Genomic DNA, 21,893 nt, shown 5'->3' with positions numbered 1-21,893 from the left:
GCTAGAAGAGTGGATTAGAAACCAGAATCCAACAATATATTGTTTATAAGAAATACACTTGACGCACAATGATACAAAATTAAAATGAGAGCACAATAAATATTTAAGGAGCAATATTTAAGTTAAAATGAGGAACAGAATCTATTTTACTTCAGCTGAAGTAAAAAAGACCAAGTTAGCAATCATGATCTCAGACAAACCAAAAGCAAAAACAGACCTAATTAAAAGAGATAAGCAGGAAAATTACATTTTGCTGAAAGATACCATAGACAAAGAAGTGTTGACAGTAACGAACATATATGTACCAAATGATATAGAAATCATATTCTTGAAGGAAAAGTTAAATGAATTAAGGACAAAATAGAGAGCAAAACTATACTAGTCAGAGACTTTAATTTACACCTTTCAAATTTATGTTAATTCATTAAATAAGAAGTTAAGGAGATGTATTTTAGAATTTAAGAAAGACTAAATACTGTAAACTAGTAGAGAATATTGAATGGGAATAGAAAAGAGTATATCTATGTCTCAGATGTGCATGGCACAATAACAAAAATTGACCTTGTAGTAGAGATTAAAAATTTCACAAAGAAGAGCAGAAATATTAAATGTATCTTTTTCCTGACCATAATGCAATAAATAATAAAGGTCATTGGAAGCATAGATTAAAGATTAATTGGAAATTAAATAACTAAATCCTAAAAATTGAGTGGGTCAATGAACAATTTAATTAAATATAATGACACCAATGAGACAATATACCAAAATTTATGGGATACTGTCAGAGCAGTATGTAGGGAGACATTTATATCTCTACATGCTTACTTCAGTAGAAGGGAGAAAGAGCAGATCAAGGAATTGAGAATACAACTGAAAAATCTCAAAAAGCAGCAAATTTAAAACCCCTCATTAAACATCAAAATAGAAATCCTGAAAATTAAGGGAGAGATTAATAGAATTAAAAGTAACAGAAAAAAACCCCAAAACATTAATCTCATAAATAAAAATAGGAGCTAGTTTTATGAAAAAAAATCAACAAAATAGATGAATCATTGGCTAATTTGATTAAATAAAGAATGAAGTAGACCAGATTGCTAGTATTAAAAATGAAAAAGGTAAATGAATGCCCAACCATAGAAGATGAGTGAAAAACAATTGTTAGGAGCTAATTTGCCCAACTTTATGCCAATAAAACTGATGATATAAATGGAATGATTTAATATTTGCAAAACTATAAATTAACCCAGATTAACAGAAGAGGAAATAGAATATTTAAATAACAAGCTTTATAAATAATAAAATTTTCATTCTCTCTTCCTTTCCCTCTCTTCCCACATATATGCATATATGTCTATATGTAGATATGTATGTACATAAACATATATATGCACACATGTGTATACACACATATATGCATTTCAGCATTATCTACTCAAACGATTATCTACCTGAACAGCCATGTAGCCCAAACTCATATCAGAATATGAATTCTATTGTACAATATATATGACAAATAGTCATCTACATTGAATGATACCCCCAGAACTCAGAGAGTAAATAATGATAATACTAATCCATTAATAATTATACCCTCAAATAATATATCCCCAAAGCCCACCTTATCTTTACAGTAAGCAGGAAACTACAGACATTAGTAATTTAGGGTAATGTCAGGTTGGCAATACGGTCATGCATTTATGTGCCCTGAGACTGCTATGATGCAACAAAGACCTTGCAGGAATCTTGAATTCCTAATAAATTGAACTGAGGGGAATCCTGAAGTCAAAGCTCAATGACAAGAACATGTTTAAAGCAATTAACACTTATACTGTATCAGTCTTGACATATTAACATACGTTTTGAATTGAGTTATCCAAATAATAACAGATTTGGAAAGTATTCTAACAAAAACACTTAATAATATTAAGAAAATTCAGGTCTTATTACCCTAAGGCCTCTATGGACATATTAACACTTCTTCAAAATGGAGAAAGAAAATAAAGAGTTGTTCTCAGAGCACAATGATACATGTGAAATGTTACAGAAACTCTTTTAGAAGAAGCAGACTTCACTTGATTCAGCAATAGCAATGACTGATGATACCCCGTTGGGTTTGTCAAAAGTAGTCATGAGTGCTCTTGATAGGGCCTGATAGTAGCCACAATCCAGGAGCAGTCAGAAAGCTTGTAGGTGGCATTCATGCATTCAACTAACAATATATTAACAAAGAAAGATCAAACAAATGGTTAAGTCAGCTAGAGACAGCCACGATGGCACTGGGCTTTGAGGCAGGAAGACCCGAGTTCAGGTGTCTCACTAACTGTGTGATCCTGAGCAAGTCATTTAGCCTCTATTTGCCTAAGTTATTCAAGTAAAATAGAAGTGCACCACCTTTAAACCCTAACGCTATCCCTAACTCTTCTACCCTGTTGTGAGTATAAAATGAGATACTTGTAAAGTACTTTGCAAACCTTAAAGCAGTATATAAATGTTAGCTATTATTATTATTGATTCATGTGGATTTTTTTTTATAGAGAATGAGGAGTCTGGGGATAATCGAGGATCAGGTTACTACCACCAGAAATTACAGGTTTATTATTGAGGTGCCAGGACTTACTGAATCAGATTTTGCAAAGAAACGTAAACTCAACAACACATCATTGTAACTTGGAAAAAATTAGCACCTACTGAATACTTAGCTTAATGACACTTGGTGGCTATAATTATATATCAGGAGCTTGCCATCTTTAATAACTAACATTTGAAATATACCTGAGCCGAAAATATTGACCTGAAAGTATCCTTGAAAATTCAGTAAGCAAAAATGTCTTTGAACTATGCCATTATCACTGGGAAAAATGTTTCTTATAACCACTTAGGCATAACATTAATCCATAAATACTTAAGAGCATTTTAAATAGATGTTGCCATGCCAAATCCTTCTAATCTTTGAGTTTCATGGAATGAAAAGCTTTCAAAATACAGAGTTATTGCAGGCAAAATACATTTCCATCATTCTGCCTACTGGTACAGTGGTCCCAAAGATGTCTTTAGGGAGCTTATGGAGGATGAATATATGTACCACTACTTTTATTTAATTATTAAAATAAAAAAACCATGTAATTTACTCACCTGTGCACAGGTCTGCACAACATTAACTATCAATACTAGCATAGCAATGTGTACCAAGACTGTTTCTATCTCAGCTCAAGACTGATAATATGTTAAATAGTAATTATAACAACAAAAAATCACATGATTTATCTGGCACTTTATTATATATAAATTATCTCATTTGATCCATAGAGCTTTCAGTGGAAAAGGACTGCATAGATCATATAATTAAAATTGAAATCAAGCTAAATTAAGTTACGTGTATAAAGTCACATGTGTTTTAAATAATATTTTTACAGATGGGGAGACTGTGGTCCAGAAAGGTGGAAGTGACATCTAGATTATGTGACTAGTAAGGGGTAAATATACTAACAAACTGAGGTTTTTTACCTCCCATTCCATTTATCTTTCTGCTCTTTCAAAGTATGTCTCTCTTCCAACCAGTTGTCCATTTTATTTTGATCAGTATTAAGTAAAGGTAATGGTTTACCAAAGTAATTTGGACAGTGACTTTTAACCTTTAAAACCATTCCTAATTTATAGAATCTTTGTTTCCACTTACTATAAAGCCTCATATTATGAGCAGTAGTATTTGAGAGACAAGATGATATTTTCAAGTTAATAAAAACATACCCAATTTATATTTATTTGACTGTCCCTATAGTTTTAGAAGTCAGCAATGTCATATTTCTTTATTTGTTAGGTGACTTAATTATAAATCTTAGATCTTAAGTAAATTTGATTAGACATTGGTTCATATGAACAGAATAAATCCAGCAATATTGCTTGCTAAGAAATGGCAGTCCCTTAATGCCAATGCACTTTCATTTCGTATTACTCCACCTTCAGGAGCAGAGAGGAATCTTTACATAGTTGTAAGTTAAAAGTTAGCTGTTTAAGTAGCTGTGAGAGTTAAAACTATTTCTATAACCACTAAGAAAAAAACCTTCCCATATGCACAAGTAGCTTAGCAGTCAAAGCTATTAATGATTGCTCTGAAATGACAAATTAAATTTTCATGAAGTATTTCAACTCTACAATCTCTGCTGTCCTCTCAAATGTTTTTAAAACTCATTTCAAATGAAAGTCATTTAATGTTACTTAAATGTGTTTGACATTCATTGGGGAATTGGTAATTTTCCTTACAAAATGCTGCCTTTGTGAAAATTTCATATTACAGGGATATTTTAAATTGCTTTTAATAAATTTTGTTTTACTTTTTAATCCTTATTAAGTTCATGACTTATTAAGTGTTGTAAGTCTCTATATAAACAATCAACCTTTTCATCATCTAGTTCTCCATTCATGCTGTGCATTATCTTTTAGGTATTATATGCATGTATTTGCATGTTAAGAAGCTAACAGCCTGTGCCTGATTAAAAAGAACAGAAATTTATAAGCTAAAAAAATTTGGCTAATGGTTCTGATATACCCAAGATTTGATGAGTGTTAGTTCTTTTGGCATTGTCCACTAGAGTGCCAGACAGAGTGTTGCCATTAAATTATCACCCAATTTTTTCTTAAGAAAGGAGTGCTTAATGGATAGTATGATAAGTGGATAGAGTACCAGCCCTGGATTCAAGAGGACCTGAGTTAAAATCTGGCTTCAGACACATAACACTTGCTAGCTGTGTGACCCTGGGCAAGTCACTTAACCCCATTGCCCAACCCCCTCCCCAAAAAAAAGAGTATGTGTAGGGTGTTAAGCAGAAATATTTCTCTATGACTGCAAACATTAATTGCTTACTAGGTAGTAAGGTCCTGAAAGAAGTTTCCTTAACAGTATCAATATATTCAAATAAATTGATGTTTGAAACAACATAAAACAATCAACTTTTATAATAAATAAGATTTCTTAGATGTCAGTGTGGTTGAAGTTTCATGTAATTTTATGAATACCACATGTAAATATGTTCTCATTAATTAATTTAACTTACCTTAGCTACTTAATAGCCTAGTGGATGAGAACAGCTGGCATCTCATCTCCTGCTGTGCCTTTTCTTTGAGGTTAGAGGAATGGTGCCCTCCACTTACTAATGAACATTCTCACACCTGATAATACCCTGCAGATTCCAGTGCCAATGAACTCTTGTGGATTATCATTCAAATCCCAATCCATACCTCCTACCACCTGATCCCTCATTCCTGTCCCCCTCAGGGTTATTGTAAGATCTAATAAAATAATAATTGTAAAGCTCTGAGAATGGGGCCTGTCACATAGTAAGCGCTATATAAATGTGAGTTATTGCTGTTATCATCATCATCATCATCATCCTTCTCTAAATTCCTTACAGACTTCCCCCCATAATTCACTGTAACATAGCGTATCTTTACCTATCTCTGTTCCTATGTCTCCTGAACATATTTCTTTAGCTAATTTGATATTATTCATTTTGTTTCTCCCATGTTACTCTTTAACCTCAGGTAGTTTCTTTGTTGTCTGCCAGATTTTTTCAAACTTGAGAATTTAGTTTTGAAACACATTGTTTTTAAATGATCATCTTGTACTTAAAAGTTAAACTAATTTTTTTAAAAGACCTACCATTTTTACACAGCTATTATTTTGTTAGGTTTACTTTTTGAAAAATTTATTTAACATTGTGATCATAGAAGAAACTGCAGCCATCATATACTGGAAACTTCTCATTTTACAGATGAGAAAACCTCACTTATCCCCCCTTAATGCTAGTGTCTTCCATTTGAAATTACTTCAAATTAACCCTTTACATGTTTTGTGATGGACTTAGTTATTTATGTTGTTTACCTCATTAGACTGTAAGCTTCTTGAGGGAAGGGACTACTTTTCCTTTTGTGTCCCTAGAACGTAGCATTGTGCCTGACACATAGCAGTTGCTTATTGACTACTTTGAATCTCTTTTATGTACTATGAGGCTTAAAGAATTGAAAGTACTTGTCCAAGGCCAAATAGTGAGTCAGTAACAGTCCAGAACTAAAACCCAAATCATCTACATCTCAGTTAAATGCTCATTTTACTATACAGTGTGTTGACATTTCATGTAGAATAAACAGTAGAATACAGCAAGTTCAGGATTCTGGGTTTCTCAGGTAGTTCATTCCTTTCTATAATCTACAGTACTCTATATCTGTAGCTTTGATCTCACCATGAATACCATTCCCATTAACCAACCACCTTACAGATAATTTCTGTCTAAGTGTCTCATCAGCATTCACTTTAACCTCTCTCAGTCTTTGCTTTTCATACCCCCAAATCTGTCCTTCTAATATCACCATTTATACCTTAAATAGAAATTGGGTTCTACCCAAAACTGACTAGCATGTTCCTTGAGAGCTAGAAGCAACTTCATCAATCAGCCATGCCCTTCAGAGACTGCCTGACCTTAACAGGAGTTGGGCATTTACAGAAAAGAGGATCACCATTAATAATTAATTATTAATATAATAGTATAATGTCAATTTCTATCAGTATTTGAGGATTAGTTTTCCTTTAAAAAAATTTACATTGTGTTAGTCACTGATACCTAACTTTAAGGTGTCACACATAACTAGAACTTAAAAGGGAAGTTCTTTTTACTATTTATATATTTATAACTGAATTTTCTTTTTATTAGAATAACCATGGTGTTTAAAGTTGTAAGAGATCTCAGGAATCATCTAGAATGCCATCCCCTTCTGCTTTTTTTAAAATAAGGATACTGAAATCCAAAAATCTTAAAAAGTTTGACCAAAGTCACATGGGAGTAAAAAAGCCAAAATTCAAACCCAGATTTTCTCACTCCAAATCTAGTGATTTTTATATCATTGTTTTTTAGGAGGAGATTTACTTAGAAAAAAATTAATAATTGATATCTGTTAGAGGACATTTATGCTTTTAAAATTTTATTGTGCAAATTCCTTACTAATGTGTCCTATTTATTTCTGAATGCATACAGCATAATTTTTTTTGTTATCTATTTTTTACCTCATACTGTTATAATAAAAGGAGTAAGTTATACAGTATAGTTCCCAAAATAATTCATCAGGAAATATTACTTCTAAGTTCCTCTTGCTAATATTACTTTACTCAGGCTAGTAGTTTTCTTTTTTACTTTAACATTATAAAGGTTTAGCAGAGGAAATAACTGTGTAGTGTGGACATGACCAATAAAAGCAGGCAAGATAAACTCTTCAGAATATCCTTCTTGGTGACTAAGAATATGAACTATAACTATCAAAGAAAGGGGAAGAAGTTTTTCTGATATAAGCACTGACTATCTTGCCAGACTTAATTTAATTCAATACTTTACTCTTCTCACACCTCGCCTCTCCCATTTTCACCACTCTTTGCCCTTGCCATGTCAGTTCAGCCTGGATTGACTTGTCATTTTCTGCTCTAATATTTGTGACTGTTCTGGGCCTTAAAATCTCAGGATTCACACCTGCAAAGAATACATTAGATTTTTTTATCTTGGAAAAATAAATTTCAGCCACCTAGCTTTAAGTATATTGAAATTACTCGTCCACCTTTCTGTAATAAAGTCTATAATCTATGGGATTCTAAATTGAGTGATATAGTAAGAAATGTTCCTAGCATCTTCTTCAGTTCGTTCTCATCTATAGTGAGATAACAGATGCTGTCTTTTAATATCCACTGATTGTTTATCTCTTCTGATTCTGACAATAAAAATAAAGTGTTCTTTTGTTCAAACATGCTTTTTTTTTTGTGCATTAATTCAATTTAAACACATCTGGTCCTGTAATTATAAACTGCTTTTAGTTCCCACAAGGATCTGTTCGTAGCAATAATCAGATTTTCCAGGTTGTAAAAGCATTTCTAAATGTATTAATCTAACTTTTTTGTTCTCCCTTTTGTATTCTCCCTGCCCTTAGTGAAACTGTGGTCTACCAACCTGGACAATTCAGTGGCGAGTATTGAAGCCAAGGCAAATGTGTGTTGTGTCAAATTCAGCCCTTCTTCTAGGTACCATTTGGCTTTTGGCTGTGCGGGTGAGTAGTCTTAGATATCTCTGTAATTTTTGTACTGTTTGCAGTGGGTTGTGTGGTATGAGGACTGGTAAGTAGTAGGAGAAACAAAAAAATGTGCCTCATTACTTCTGAATCCTATTAAAAATACTGATAGATGCTATGCTAGATATACCTTATGCCTTTTTTTTTACATAGTTAAATGTGAATCAAGCTGTCTAACCACTGTTATTTAATACTTAGTTATATTAAAATTTATGTAACAAATGTGTAATAATTATGTTTAGAATACTTAAATGTTATTTTAGTTAAATTTATTTATTTTCTCTTGAAAATACTGCCACTGTATTCATAAGCATATACATATTACTTATTTTGTGTCTCCTTGGCTAATACCAGTCAAATAAGTGACTTATAAAGAAATTAAGAATATTTGAATTTGTATCATTAGATTGTAGAATTTATGATCTTCAGTAGAAGATCTAGGGATGTAAAAAACCTCAAAGATCTATTCTAACCTCAGCATTTTCTTGATGACAAAATTGAAGCTTAGAGAAAGTACCTTCTTCAAGTAACTGAGTTAGTCAAGGTGGTAAGTGGCAGAACAAGATTTCAAACTTGGAAATGGAGTAGTGGAAAAGAAAGAGCACAGAATAAAATGTCTAGTTTTTTTCAGTAAAAGAGCAGGCCAGGTCCTCTGCTAAAAGGAACAAGGGGGTTGTATAGGGACTTGTGAAGATAAGAGAAAATTAGGAATAGCCACTGTATTGAATATGAAAGATTAAATCAAGGGTTAGAACATAGTGATTGTCACATATCATCAGGGATCTGGTTCAGATGAAGTAATATCTTCATTCAACCTGAAGATTGGTCTCATTTGCCTTTGAATCTTCTCTTCTTCATGTTAAACATACCCATTTCCTTCAGTGATCCTTATATGATTTGGATAAATGCCTCTTCATTACTCTCATTACTTTTCTTTGAACACCGTCTGGCTTATCAATGCCTTTTTTCAATTTTGGTGTCCATACCCCAATGTAGTACTCAGCATAAGGTTTGATGAGTGCAGTGTATAGTGAAATTTGCCTCCCCTGTTCCTGAAAGCAGTCTTTCTGAATGTAGCCCAAGATCTTAGTAAAGTTTTTAGTTTCCACACTTCCAGATTGTTTCTAGAAGTACTGTTATCTAGCTATGTATCCCTCATCTTATAGTTCTGATGTTGTTGTTGGTGGTTGTAACAAAGTATAAGACTTTACATATTAATTGTCTTGATTTTATTCTTACTACATTTGTCCCAATGCTCTGTCCTGTCAAGATCCTTTTGTATTCAGACTCTATCATCTATTGTTTTATCTGTCGCTTGCATTTGTATGTATGTGTCTGTGTGTGTGTATGTGATCACTAGCTTCATATTTTTTTTTGCACAAGAATAGTGAAAAAACGATCAAAAGTGTTTTCAAATGGCTAGGTAAATTGTACCTACAGAGTTTGTGTCTTTTGCTAATTCAGTTACCCTGCCCAAAAAAAAAGTGAGACTAGGAGAAGCAGAGTAGACAAAGACTATGCTAAGTGGTAAAAGAGGCACAAAAATCCAGTGAAGATAAGAATGCCTTAAAAAGCAGAAGGATATACAAAAATTCACTGAAGAAAAGGACTCCTTAAAAAATAGAATTGGCCAAGTGGAAAAGGAGATACAAAAGTTCACTAAAGAAAATAATACCATAAAAATTAGAGTTGGGCAAGTGGAAGTTAATAACTCTATGAGACATCAAGAAACAATAAAACAAAATCAAAAGAATGAAAAAAATAGAAGAAAACATGAAATATCTCATTGATAAAACAGCTGATCTGGAAAATAGGAAAGATAATTTAAGAAATGTTGGAGTACCTGAAAGCCATGATGAAATGTCTAGTTTTTTTCAGTAAAAGACTAGGCCAGCGTTAGGTAGCATTTAGTGAAATGTGCTTTCCAAAACAAAGGAGGCAGCGTCTTGTGCTCTTTTTACTGATTAGACTACATTTGGGTGTCCAGATAGGCACTTAGAACACAAACCCTAGGGATTAGGTTTGAAATCATATACTATAAAAATAATTGGAGTACATTTAGAATACTTATCGTATCCAAGAGAATTTGGTATGACATGATTGTCATCTTTACATTTAAATGATTGTTATATGAAAAAGAAATTCTGTTTGTTTCATTTGACCCAAAAGGAGAAAGTTGTAACCAAATGTGGAACTTTCAGAGGGACAGGTTTCATCTTTTAAAAAAAAAGTTATTTCTTTCATTAAACATTTCCCAATTACATGTAAAATTTTTTTTTAAAATTTTTATTTTATTTAACATGTGTTTTTATAACTTTGGGTTCTCCCTTCCTCCCTCCCCACCCACCCTCATTGAAAAGGCAAGCATCTCGATACAGGTTATAGATGTGGTCATGTAAAACACTTCCATAGTAGTCATGTTGTAAAAAACTAAGTATATTTCCCTTCATCCTATCCTCCTCCCCATTTATTCTATTCTCTCTTTTGACCCTATCCCTCCTCAGAAGTGTTTGCTTCTGATTATCCCCTCCCCCAATCTGCCCTCCCCTCTATCAACCTCTGCTCTCTTGTCCCCTGCCCCCCTTATTTTCCTGTAGGGTAAGATAGATTTCCATACCCCATTGTGTGTGTTATTCCCTACTTAAACCAAATCCTATGAGAATGAGATTCAGTCATTCCCTCTCACCTTCCCCCATTTCTCCTCCACTGTGAAAGCCTTTTCTTGTGTGTTTCATGTGAGATAATTTACCCCATTCTACTTCTCCCTTTCTCCTTCTCCCAGTATAATCCTCTCTCACCCCTTAATTTTATTTTCCAGATATCACCCCTTCATCTTCAACTCACCCTGTGCCCTCTATCTATCTATCTATCTATCTATCTATCTATCTATCTATCTATCTATCTATCTATCTATTCATACATATAATTTTTTTCCCTCCCAGTACCCTAATACTGACAAAAGACTCATGAGTTACAAATATCATCTTTCCATGCAGGAATGTAAACAGTTCAACCTTAATAAGTCTCTTATGATTTCTCTTTCCTGTTTACCTCTTCTATGTTCCACTTGAGTCTTATATTTGAAGGTCAGATTTTATATTTAGCTCTGGTCTTTTCCTCAGGAATGCTTGAAAGTCCCCTGTTTCATTGAATGACCATTTTTTACCTGGAAAGATTATACTCAGTTTTGCTGAGTAGGTGATTCTTGGGTGTGATCCTATCTTCTTTGCCCTCTGGAATATTATATTCCATGCCTTGCGGTCCCTTAATGTAGAAGCTACTAAATCTTGTGTTATCCTGATTATGTTTCCACAATTATTGAATTGTTTCTTTTTGGCTGCCTGCAGTATTTTCTCCTTGACCTAGGAATTCTGGAATTTGGCTACAATATTCCTAGGAGTTTTCCTTTGGGGATCTCTTTTGGGAGGTGATCGGTGGATTCTTTCAATTTTTATTTTGCCCTCTAGTTCTAAAATATCAGGGCAGTTTTCCTTGATAATTTCGTGAAAGATGATGTCTAGGCTCTTTTTTTGATCATGGCTTTCAGATAGTCCAATAATTTTTAAGTTCACTTTCCTGGATCTATTTTTCAGGTCAGTTCTTTTTCCAATGAGATATTTCACATTCTCTTCTATTTTTTCATTCTTTTGGATTAGTATTACAGTGCCTTGATTTTTCAAATTGTCACTAGCTTCCAATTGCTCCATTCCAATTTTTAAGGAAGTATTTTCTTCAGTAATCTTTTGGACTTCCTTTTCCATTTGGCCAATTTTGCTTTTTGGGGCATTTTTCTCCTCATTGGCTTTTTGGACGTCTTTTGCCATTTGGGTTAGGCTATTTTTTAAGGTGTTATTTTCTTCAGTTTTTTTTGGATCTCCTTTAGCATCACTCTCCATTTTTCCTCTACTTCTCTTACTTGCTTCTCAAAATCCTTTTTGAGCTCTTCCATAGCCTGGGACCACTTCATATTTTTCCTGGAGGCTTTGGATGTAGGAGCTTTGGCTTCCTTGTCTTCTTCTGGTTGTATGTTTTGATCTTCTTTGTCGCCAAAGAAAGATAATATAGTCTGACTCTTTTTGAGCTGCTTGCTCATGATACTGGCCAATTACTTGAGTTATAAACTCTTTGTTAAGGTAAGGGTCTATTTCCAGCACTCCTCCTCGCCCCAGGTTGGCCACCCAGAACTGTGACCCAAATCCAAGCACCGGCAAAGCAAGAGAATCCTGCACCAGCAGAGAGGTTCCTGCAGTCCCCCTCTGATCAGCCACTTGATTCCCCCTCAGTCTGTGGGCCGGAAGCTCAGGTGGCAGCCGCCACACCGGGGCCACACTCGGGGAATGGGGCTGGGACCCTGCACTCCTCACTCTCTCTCTCTCTCTCACCACAGAAACAAACTTTTCCCACTGACCTTCTAAGTTGTCTTTGGCGTTCATGGGTTGAGAAGTCTGGAAACCGCCACAGCTACCTGCAGTTCAGTCCTCTGAGGTCTGCTGTAGGTTCACTGCGGCCTGAGCGCCCATGTCAAACTGTGTTCCTCTCCCAGCCCAGTGTGATATACCTTTTTGATCAACCATCCAGGTTGTTTTGGGCTGGAAGTTTGTTTCACTTTGTCTTTTTGTGGTTCTGTTGCTTTAGAATTTGTTTAGAGCTATTTTTTATAGATATTTGGAGGGCTTTGGGAGAGAGCTCAAGCAGATCACTGCTTTTAGTCTGCCATCTTGGCTCTGCCCCCATGTAAAAGTTTTTTAGCAATCATTTTTCAAAATTTTGAATTTTAAATATTCTCTCACCCTTCTACTCTTCCTTGAGAAGGTAAGTAATTTGATATTGATTATACATGTGCAATCATGCAAAGCATTTCCTTATTAGCCACAATACAAAGGGAAACATAAACAAAATAAAATAATAAAAATAAAGTAAGAAATTATTGTACAATCTACATTCAGAGTTCATCAGTTCTGTTCCTTTAGGCGGATAGCATTTCTTCATCATGGGTCCTTTGGAATTGTCTTGAGACCTTGATCAGAGTAGCTGAGTCTTCACAGTTGAGCATCCTTACAATATTGATGTAACTGTGTACCGTGTTCTCCTGGTTCTATTCATTTCACTTTGCAAGAGTTCTTGTAAGTCTTCTCAGAGTTTTATAGGCATCCTGCTCATCATTTCTCATGGCATAAGAGTATTTCATCATAATTATATACCACAACTTGTTTAACCATTCCTCAGTTGATGGGCATCCCCTTAATTTCCATTCTTTGCCCCCACAAAAAGAGCTGTTATAAATATTTTTGTACAAATAACTCTTTCCCTCTCTTTTTTAATCTCTTTGGGACGTAGACCTATTAGGGTATTACTGGATCAAAATGAGTGCACAGTTTTGTAGCCCTTTGAGCATAGTTCTAAATTGTTCTCCAGAATGGTTAGATTAGTTCACAATTCCATGAACAGTGTGTTAGTATCTCTATTTTCCCACATCTTCTCCAGTATTTATCATTTTTCTTTTCTGTTACCCTATATAATGATAGGTATGGTACCTCAGAGTTGTTTTAATTTGTAGTTCTCTAGTCAGTAATGATTTAGAGCATTTTTTATATGACTCCTGATAACTGATTTTTTTCTTCTGAAATCTGCCTGCTCTTATCCTTTGACCCTTTATCAACTGGGAAATGGCTTTTATTTTTATAAATTTGGCCCAGTTCACTATATGCATTTGAGAAATGAGGCCTTTATCAGAGAAATTTGCTGTAAATTTTTCTACCATTTTCCTGTTTTCCTTCTAATTTTGCTGTAATAGTTTTGATTGTGCAAAAATATTTTAATTTCATGTAATCAAAATTATCTATTTTATATCCTTTAATCCTCTCTTTATTTTGTTTGGTCATAAATTCTTCCCTTATCATTCTGTATGACAGGTATATTTTTCCATGCTCCCTTAATTTTTTTATGATATCACCCTTTATGTCTAAATCATTTATCCATTTTGACCTTATCTTGGTATATGGTGTGAGATATTCTATGCCTAGTTTCTGCCAAAGTGCTTTCTAGTTTTCCTAGTAATTTTTATCAAATATTGAATTATTACTCCCAAATCTTAGATCTTTGGGTTTATCAAACACTAGTGTACTGTGGTCATTTACTAACATGTATTGTGTACCTAATCTAGTCTACTGATTCACCACTCTGTTTGTTAACCATTACCAGATTGTTTTGAGGATCACTCCTTGTAATATAGTTTGAAAATTGGTGGCATAGTGGATAGAGTCCTGGGCCTGAAGTCAGGAAGATTCATCTTCTTGAGTTCACATGTGGCCTTAGACACTTTATAGCTGTGTGACTCCAGGCAAATCACTTAACCCTATTTGTCTCAGTTTCCTCATCTTTAAAATGAGTTGGAGAAGGAAATGGCAAAGAACTCCAGTATCTTTGCGAAGAAAACCCCAGATGGGTTCGTGAACAGTCAGACATAATTGAAATCACTGAACAACAATATAGTTTGGAATCTCAAACTGCTAGGTCACCTTCCTTAACCTTTTTTTTTTCTCCTGGATTCCCTTTATCTTTTTGACATTTCATTTTTCTTTCTTTTTTTTTTTTTTTGGTAAGGCAATTGGGATTAAGTGACTTGCCCAAGGTCACATAGCTAGTATGTGTCAAGTGTTTGGTGTGAGGCCAAATTTGAACTCAGGTCCTCCTGACTTCAGGGCCAGTGCTGTATCCACTGCGCCACCTAGCTGCCCCTCATTTCATTTTTCCGTATGAATTTTGTAACTCTTTTTTCTAGCTCTATGAAATAATTCTTTGGTAGTTTGATTTACAGTATGGCATTGAATAAGTAAATTAACTTAGGTAGGATTGTCATTTTTATTATATTGACTTGGCCTCCCCAGATTTTATCCTGTTAAAAGGAAAATCTTCTAACAATTTTAGTGGAATGGGCTTTTACCCTTTGGATGGAAAGTTGTGAATTATCCATTGGAAGAATTTAAACAAATATTGAGTGACTTTGAAGGGGCATGGTCCAGGGGATTCCTTCTCAGAGATCAGAGTATATCATCTCTGAGATGCTTCTTAGTTACAATGTTACCAAATAAGAGGTAATTCATGCTACCTGTGAATAGTTAGGACTCACAGAACAACTTAAAAGGTTATATGATATTAGGCATGATAGGTTACTGCAAAGAAATAATCGACTATTGATTAAATATTTTTGTCCCATCAGATTGGCTTCATCCCTTGTTAAGTTTTTGCAGAGTAAAAATAATAAGCACTCTTTATTAGCTTATTAGCCCCATGCTTGTTGGGATTATGTCATAATTAATGTGTATTACATTTTTCATTTAGGTCATTTGCCTCTGTTAAATCATACAACTTATATTTTATAGCATGTTCTGAAGGATTAACTTTGCAGCAGATTGTCTATGTAACTCATGGGACCAGAACTGAGTTACAGTACATAAATACTGCATTAGCTGAATTTTGATTTCATTATCTGTAAGGGATAATATAAATGTAGGATCACAAAGCAATGGGAACTTCTCTTACCACCAATAGAAATGGATTGCATTTTTGCACATGCAGCAAAAGATAGAGTATATGTCCAGTTGTGTCTAATAGTATAAGATAAGTATTGATTAGGTAAGAACATTGTAATATTGATTCTTAGAATCATGCCATCTGGTCTGCCCTCACTTACACTAGAGGTGAGTGAACTCAGGCCCAAAGATATAAAAGATACATATAAGACCACCCCTTTACACTTCTCACCCCTTCTGTATTCCTTGTCTAGTTCTCTTCGTTACATTATTTTGCACTTTTTTTGTGCTTTAGTTTATCTGTGAAATTAGAATTAAAAACTAGTTACTTAACTCAGAACTGAGACAATGACCATCAGTATAGTCTCCAGTCCAGTTTGCCTTTCTGTAAGCACAAACTTCATCTTTCACAATTACTGGCCTTTGATTTGCAAGGAGAATGAGATATTCTGTGTAGCCCATTTAACCTTGTACTTGGATGTTGCTTTGTTGAATGAGATTCTTTAATAACTGCATTTTATTTTTCTAAACCAAATTCCATTTTTGATAATTTTTTAAAAATAAGTACAGGGGGACATTGCATTTCCTGTACGTTAAAATCTTTACAGTGTGATTTTGAAGAAGTGCTCTATTACTATTGAGAAAAGTAACTGTACATGCTCTCATAATGACAGTAAAAGATATTATCTCCATATATATAAAGGATAGTACATTATTGATCTGAGAAATCTTCTGATGTGAATCCCCTCTTCCATCTACATAATTGTATACAATCTAGAAATGAATACAGTAATTATGCTTTATTATACTATAATCACACAGATTTTTGTTGTATTACATTCATAAGAATAAATTATCTGCAGCTTCTGTAATGATGGAGAGCAGCTGTACTGCTGCTTAGGGTATGGCTGTCCTCTTAAGGATATTTATTAAATATCATTTGATGATAATGTGCTTCATAATAGGAATAGGTTAGGATTTTAAATGTACTATGGTTAGATTTAAAAGGTAGATAATCATGTGGGCCACAGTCATTACAGATTAATTTTTGCTACAAGGGTTCCTACTTTTACTAAATGATTCTTTTGCTTCTCTGCCCATTGTAATTTGTATTCTGTATTTCCTTATCATGCAGTGAATTTTTTTACCCATTTCTGCTAATTTTCGATAATATAAAAATACCTTGTTACCTATTAATAGAATGTTAATGAATGAGTGAATGAAAAAGTGTTTATTAAGCATTTATTATATATAATGCACTACAGATTCCAACCATAATTGCTAGCACATAACTAACACATAGAGGCAAGGTTGCTCAATGGATAGAGCACTGGGCCTGGTATCAGAAAGACCTGGGTTCAAATCTAACTTTAGGCACTTACTAGCTGTTTGATCCTAGGCAAGTCATTTAACCTCTGTTTGCCTTGGAAGCAAGCTAAATGGTTCAGTGGATAGAGGGTTGGGCCTGGAGTCAGAAAAACCTGAGTTCAAATCCAGCCTCGGATGCTTACTATCTATTTGATCCTGGGCACATTACTTCACCTATGTTTGCCTTAATCCACTGAAGAAGGAAATGGCAACTCACTCCAGTATCTTTGCCTAGAAAATCCCATGGACAATACTGGCGTGCTATGTTGTATGAGGTCACATTGACCGAGAGACTCAGCAACAACAACAGTAGCAGCAGCAATACCGCATAGCATTTTAAAGCTTGTAGAGCACTTTAAAAATACTCATTTAATCCTTACTACAACCCTAGGAGGTTGGTGCTATTATTATCTCCATCCTGCAAATTAGTAAATGGCTGAGAGAGATTTGGTGGCACTTTAGTCACTAAGTGTCTGAGGTCAGATTTGGATTCAGGTCTTCCAGATTCCAAGTCTAGCATTCTATCCACTGTCCCACCCAGCTGCTTCTAATAGAAAAACAAGACAAGTTGCACTGTCATGGAGCTCACATTCTAAGGAGTAACAACACATAGAGGGCATTTCAGCTGCAAGTCAGATAGAATGACCCAGTATTTCTGAGGTTTGGGGTGTCATTTCTACTGATAAAATAATATATACTGAACTATTTAATGATAACCCAGTACTTTGGTGATAAGAAATGTATTGTCTTGGATTTCAGTAGCGTTAGTTACTAAGGAGATGGGTGCTGCAGCACCTGTACAAACAGCTGCCAGGTCACACCTATACAAGGGTTGCTTTTTTGAATGATGACTATGGGAACCGGACTGGAAACAGGACCAACCAGTCATTTGGAGAAGGCTGCTGTTCCACAGGCTTTTGAGCACAGAGTTCTGGACTATCTTCACTGGTTTCGGAGAGGAAGTATTAATTAATGGTTTATTGACATATACACATCCTCCTATTCCTTTAGTGTCAAATGATGGTGAGGTTTTTTTGTGTTTTTTTTTAGTGTCCTTCATATTCTTTTTTTTTTTTAAGGCACTTGGGGTTAAGTGACTTGCCCAGGGTCACACACAGCTAGTAAGTGTCAAGTGTGTTTGGTCTGAGGCCGGATTTGAACTCAGGTCCTCCTGACTTCGGGGCCAGTGCTCTATCCTCTGTGCCACCTAGCTGCCCCTGTCCTTCATATTCTGAAAGGTGTTTGTGGTTAGGCAATGAGGATCAAATTTTATTTTAAAAAATAACTAGATCAAAATATATTTTGTGGTTTCCCTAAAAACAATAAAGATTCAGAATTTTTTAGTCACTTTGGAAGAACTCAAGTAAATCCCAGCACATATTAATCATTAAAAGTCATGCCTCTTGACAAATTGACTTTCTGTAGCTTATGTCAAAACAGATCTTTAATAGTAGAAGGACCAGGCATTTTCAGTTTTTGCAATGTGTGTGTGTGTGTGTGTGTGTGTGTGTGTGTGTGTGTATACATATATATAAAATTTTACTTTACAATAAAAAATTTACATCATACTATCCCTATTTTCTTTACCTTATGGATAAAACTAAATTTAAATAATTGGTACACTGTTTCAATTAATGAAACTTGGTCCTTTGAGGTATTCTTAAATTGCAGTCCTTCTAATGTTAAATTTGATTTTGTTTCTGAGTAATTTTAAGTTGAGTCTCCTGATCAGATATTATTTGTTTTGATAGAACTAAATAAATTCAACACAGTTTTGTGTGTACACACACACACACACACACACACACACACACACGTCGCCAGTCAATTAAATGCTGACTTCAGAGTAATGTGATCAACAAAATCAAGACCTACACATATCCTCATATTCTTTCCAGCCCATCCCAAATAGAATTTATGTGCATCAAGTAAAGCAATTCCTACAGTTTTCATCCTCTTGGGTACCCAAGAATCCTAACAAAATAATGAACTAACAACAGATAAATGTACTCAATTACCCTTAACAATCTCATTCATGCAACCTGGCATTTTGCATGATGTACTCTGCATATAAGTTAAATAAATAAGGTGACAGTACGTAGCCTTGTCATCCTCCTTTTCCAATTTTGAACCAACCAGTTGTTCCATATTTGGTTCTAACTGTTGCTTCCTGCCCCTATGCAAGTTCCTTAGAAGACTAGTACTTCCATCTCTTTGAGGACTTGCCACATTTTGTTGTGATTCACAAAGTCAAAGGCTTTAGTGTAAATGAAGCAAAAGTAGATTTTTTTTTTTTGGAATTCCCTTCTCCATAATCCAGGTAATGTTGGCAGTTTGTTCTGCTCCAGAACCTTGATGGTGTGTGAAATGAGTGCAGCTGTTGGGTAGTTTGAACATTCCTTGGCATTGCCCTTCTTCAGGACTGGGATGTAAACTGATCTTTTCCAATCCAGTAGCCACTGTTGAGTTTCCCAAATTTGCTGGCATATTGAGTAGAGCACTTAAACACTATCATCTTTTAGGATTTAAAATAGCTCAGTTAGAATTCTGTTACCTCCACTAGCCTTATTGTTAACAGTGCTTCCTAAGGCACGCTTGACTTCATTCTCCTGGATATCAGTTTCTAGATCAGTAACCATACCATTGTGGTTATCAGTGATGTTAAGATCTTTCTTGTATACTCTTTTGTGTATTCTTGCACCTTTTCTTAATCTCTTCTGCTTCTTTTAAGTCCCTACTAGTTTTGTCTTTTATAATGTGCATTTTTGCATGAAAGTTCCCTTGATATCTGTAATTTTCTTGAAGAGATCTCTTCTTTCCCATTTTTTTTCCTATTTTTTGTATTGCTATTTAAGAAAACCTTCTTATCACTCCTTATTATTCTCTGCAATTCTACATTCAGTTTGGTTTCCCTTTTTCCTTTCCCTTTTGCTTTCCTTCTTTCCTCAACTATTTGTAAACAGTCCAATTAAATGAAAAATTATTAGATTCAATAGGAAAACAAAACCTCACAAACTGTTGCTTTACAAGAGACATTTTTAAAACAGACATAGAATGCAAATCCAAAAATAGACGTTTAATTTAATTTAAAAAATACAAGCAAAAGAATAAGAATGAAGGCTTGGTGTTGTTGTTGTTTTTTTTTTTGGGTGAGGCAATTGGGGGTAAGTGACTTGCCCAGGGTCACATGGCTAGTAAGTGTTAAGTGTCTGAGGCTGGATTTGAACTCAGGTCCTCCTGTCTCCAAGGCCAGAGCTGTATTCACTGCGCCACCAAGCTGCCCGTTGGAAATTTTTTACTAATGCACCAAAAAAGAAGCAGGACTTGCAATCATATTGTCATACGAAGCAAAAATCAGCATTCAGAACATAAATAGGGATAAACAGGGAAACCACATTATGCTTAATAATTATAGAAAACAAGTATCAATATTAAACTTATATATTTCAAATGCCTTAGCATCTAAATTCATGAAGGAAAAATTACCTGGATTACAGACATAAATAGTGACACAGTGGCTGGAGATTTCAATTTCCCTCTAAATTTTGAATAATTCTAACATAAACAAAGGGGAAAATATAGAGCTGAACAAATTGTTGGAGAAGTAGAGCTAATAGACTTGCCATGTCTTATAAGTGGAACTGCTAAAAAAATTATGTATTTCTCAGCACTTTGTGGAACTTTTATAAAAATTTACTATGTATTAGCATAGAGATAATACAAATGAATGAGAAAAGGTAGAAATAATAAACACATACTTTGTAGACTGTAACACAATAAAAATAATAATCAGTTCAAGGAGCACAAATTAAAAATAAATATCCAAATTGAGACTTAACAGAGAAATCCTAAATAGTGTGTGGGTCAAAGAAAAAATCATGGAAACAGTAAATATGTGACACAGGATTATAATAATGAAACAACATATTAAAATTTTTGTGATGCAGCTAAAGAAGTCCTCAAGGGAAAAATTATATCTCTACAAGCATATAATGACAGGATTAAAAAAAGAGAGGATTAATCTTCTTAATATGTATTTTAAAATTTTGAAAGCCAATTTTTTTTTTACGCAAAGACTGTATCAAGTGGGAAGGAATAGAGAAATGGCTTAACTTTATCTTTTCAGCACTGAAGGGAAAACCATCAAACCAGCTGTCTGAGATGTTAATAAAATATTCTATTTGCATGCTTACTGAGTTGAAACATAATATAAACCATAATCATTTTTGGATAAATGCAGATAATCTAGTGGTTTTTTTAAGGGCATAATATTTTTTCCCTGAAGTTAGTAATACAATTTATGTGAAGTTATCATTACTATGCCGCAGGAATTATGCCTTTGGCATTTATTTTCCAGCAGCAGTCCAAGATTTTGAATGGATATTCTCAATTGTATACTGTTCTCATCTGGGTTATATGTAACCCAGTTTCAGTAATAGTCTTCATGCTGCCTCCAGCAGCCTAAGCATAGTTAATAATACTTGTTTTTTGTCCTCATCTTTATTCCTATCTTCAATGTTTTGTCTATAGAATTAAAGATTTAATTTATAAGACATTTAGAATGTTTCCTTTACATTTCAATACACCCTTCTCTCCTTTCTTTCCCCCATTTTGACACCAAATTTCTACTTATTCTCCACAGGACTTCTTTGCCAGAATAATTTTGATATGCAACACTTAGCAGAAAAGTATCTTATATTTCTTTTCACCTTTGACCGGGGTGGGGAACCTGCAGCCTTGAGGCCACATGTGGCCCTCTAGGTCTTCAAGTGCCTAAAACTTGGACTTATTCAAAAGGCCTCATCCAAGGACCTAGAAGGCCACATGAGGCCTAGAGGCAGCAGGTTCCCCACTCCTGCCCTTGACTAATCAGAGAGAGAGAGAGAGAGCACT

The 21,893-nt window shown here is 34.5% G+C and overlaps 1 protein-coding gene across 3 annotated transcripts in view; it reads left to right on the top strand.

The window, feature by feature from the left end:
- Positions 1-21,893, top strand: part of COP1 (COP1 E3 ubiquitin ligase) — a 237,442-nt gene that overhangs the window by 127,939 nt on the left and 87,610 nt on the right. For all 3 annotated transcript variants that reach the window (XM_027868647.1, XM_027868646.1, XM_027868645.1), the window contains one exon: positions 7,963-8,079. In XM_027868647.1, the coding sequence (XP_027724448.1) occupies positions 7,963-8,079 (117 nt within the window). The remainder of the gene's footprint in view (positions 1-7,962; positions 8,080-21,893) is intronic.

Source organism: Vombatus ursinus, unplaced genomic scaffold (assembly GCF_900497805.2).
Source record: "Vombatus ursinus unplaced genomic scaffold, bare-nosed wombat genome assembly UNPS02014789.1, whole genome shotgun sequence".
Classification (NCBI taxonomy): Eukaryota; Metazoa; Chordata; class Mammalia; order Diprotodontia; family Vombatidae; genus Vombatus; species Vombatus ursinus.
Note: the sequence above shows the minus strand (reverse complement) of the source record. Positions and strands in the feature narration are given on the sequence as shown.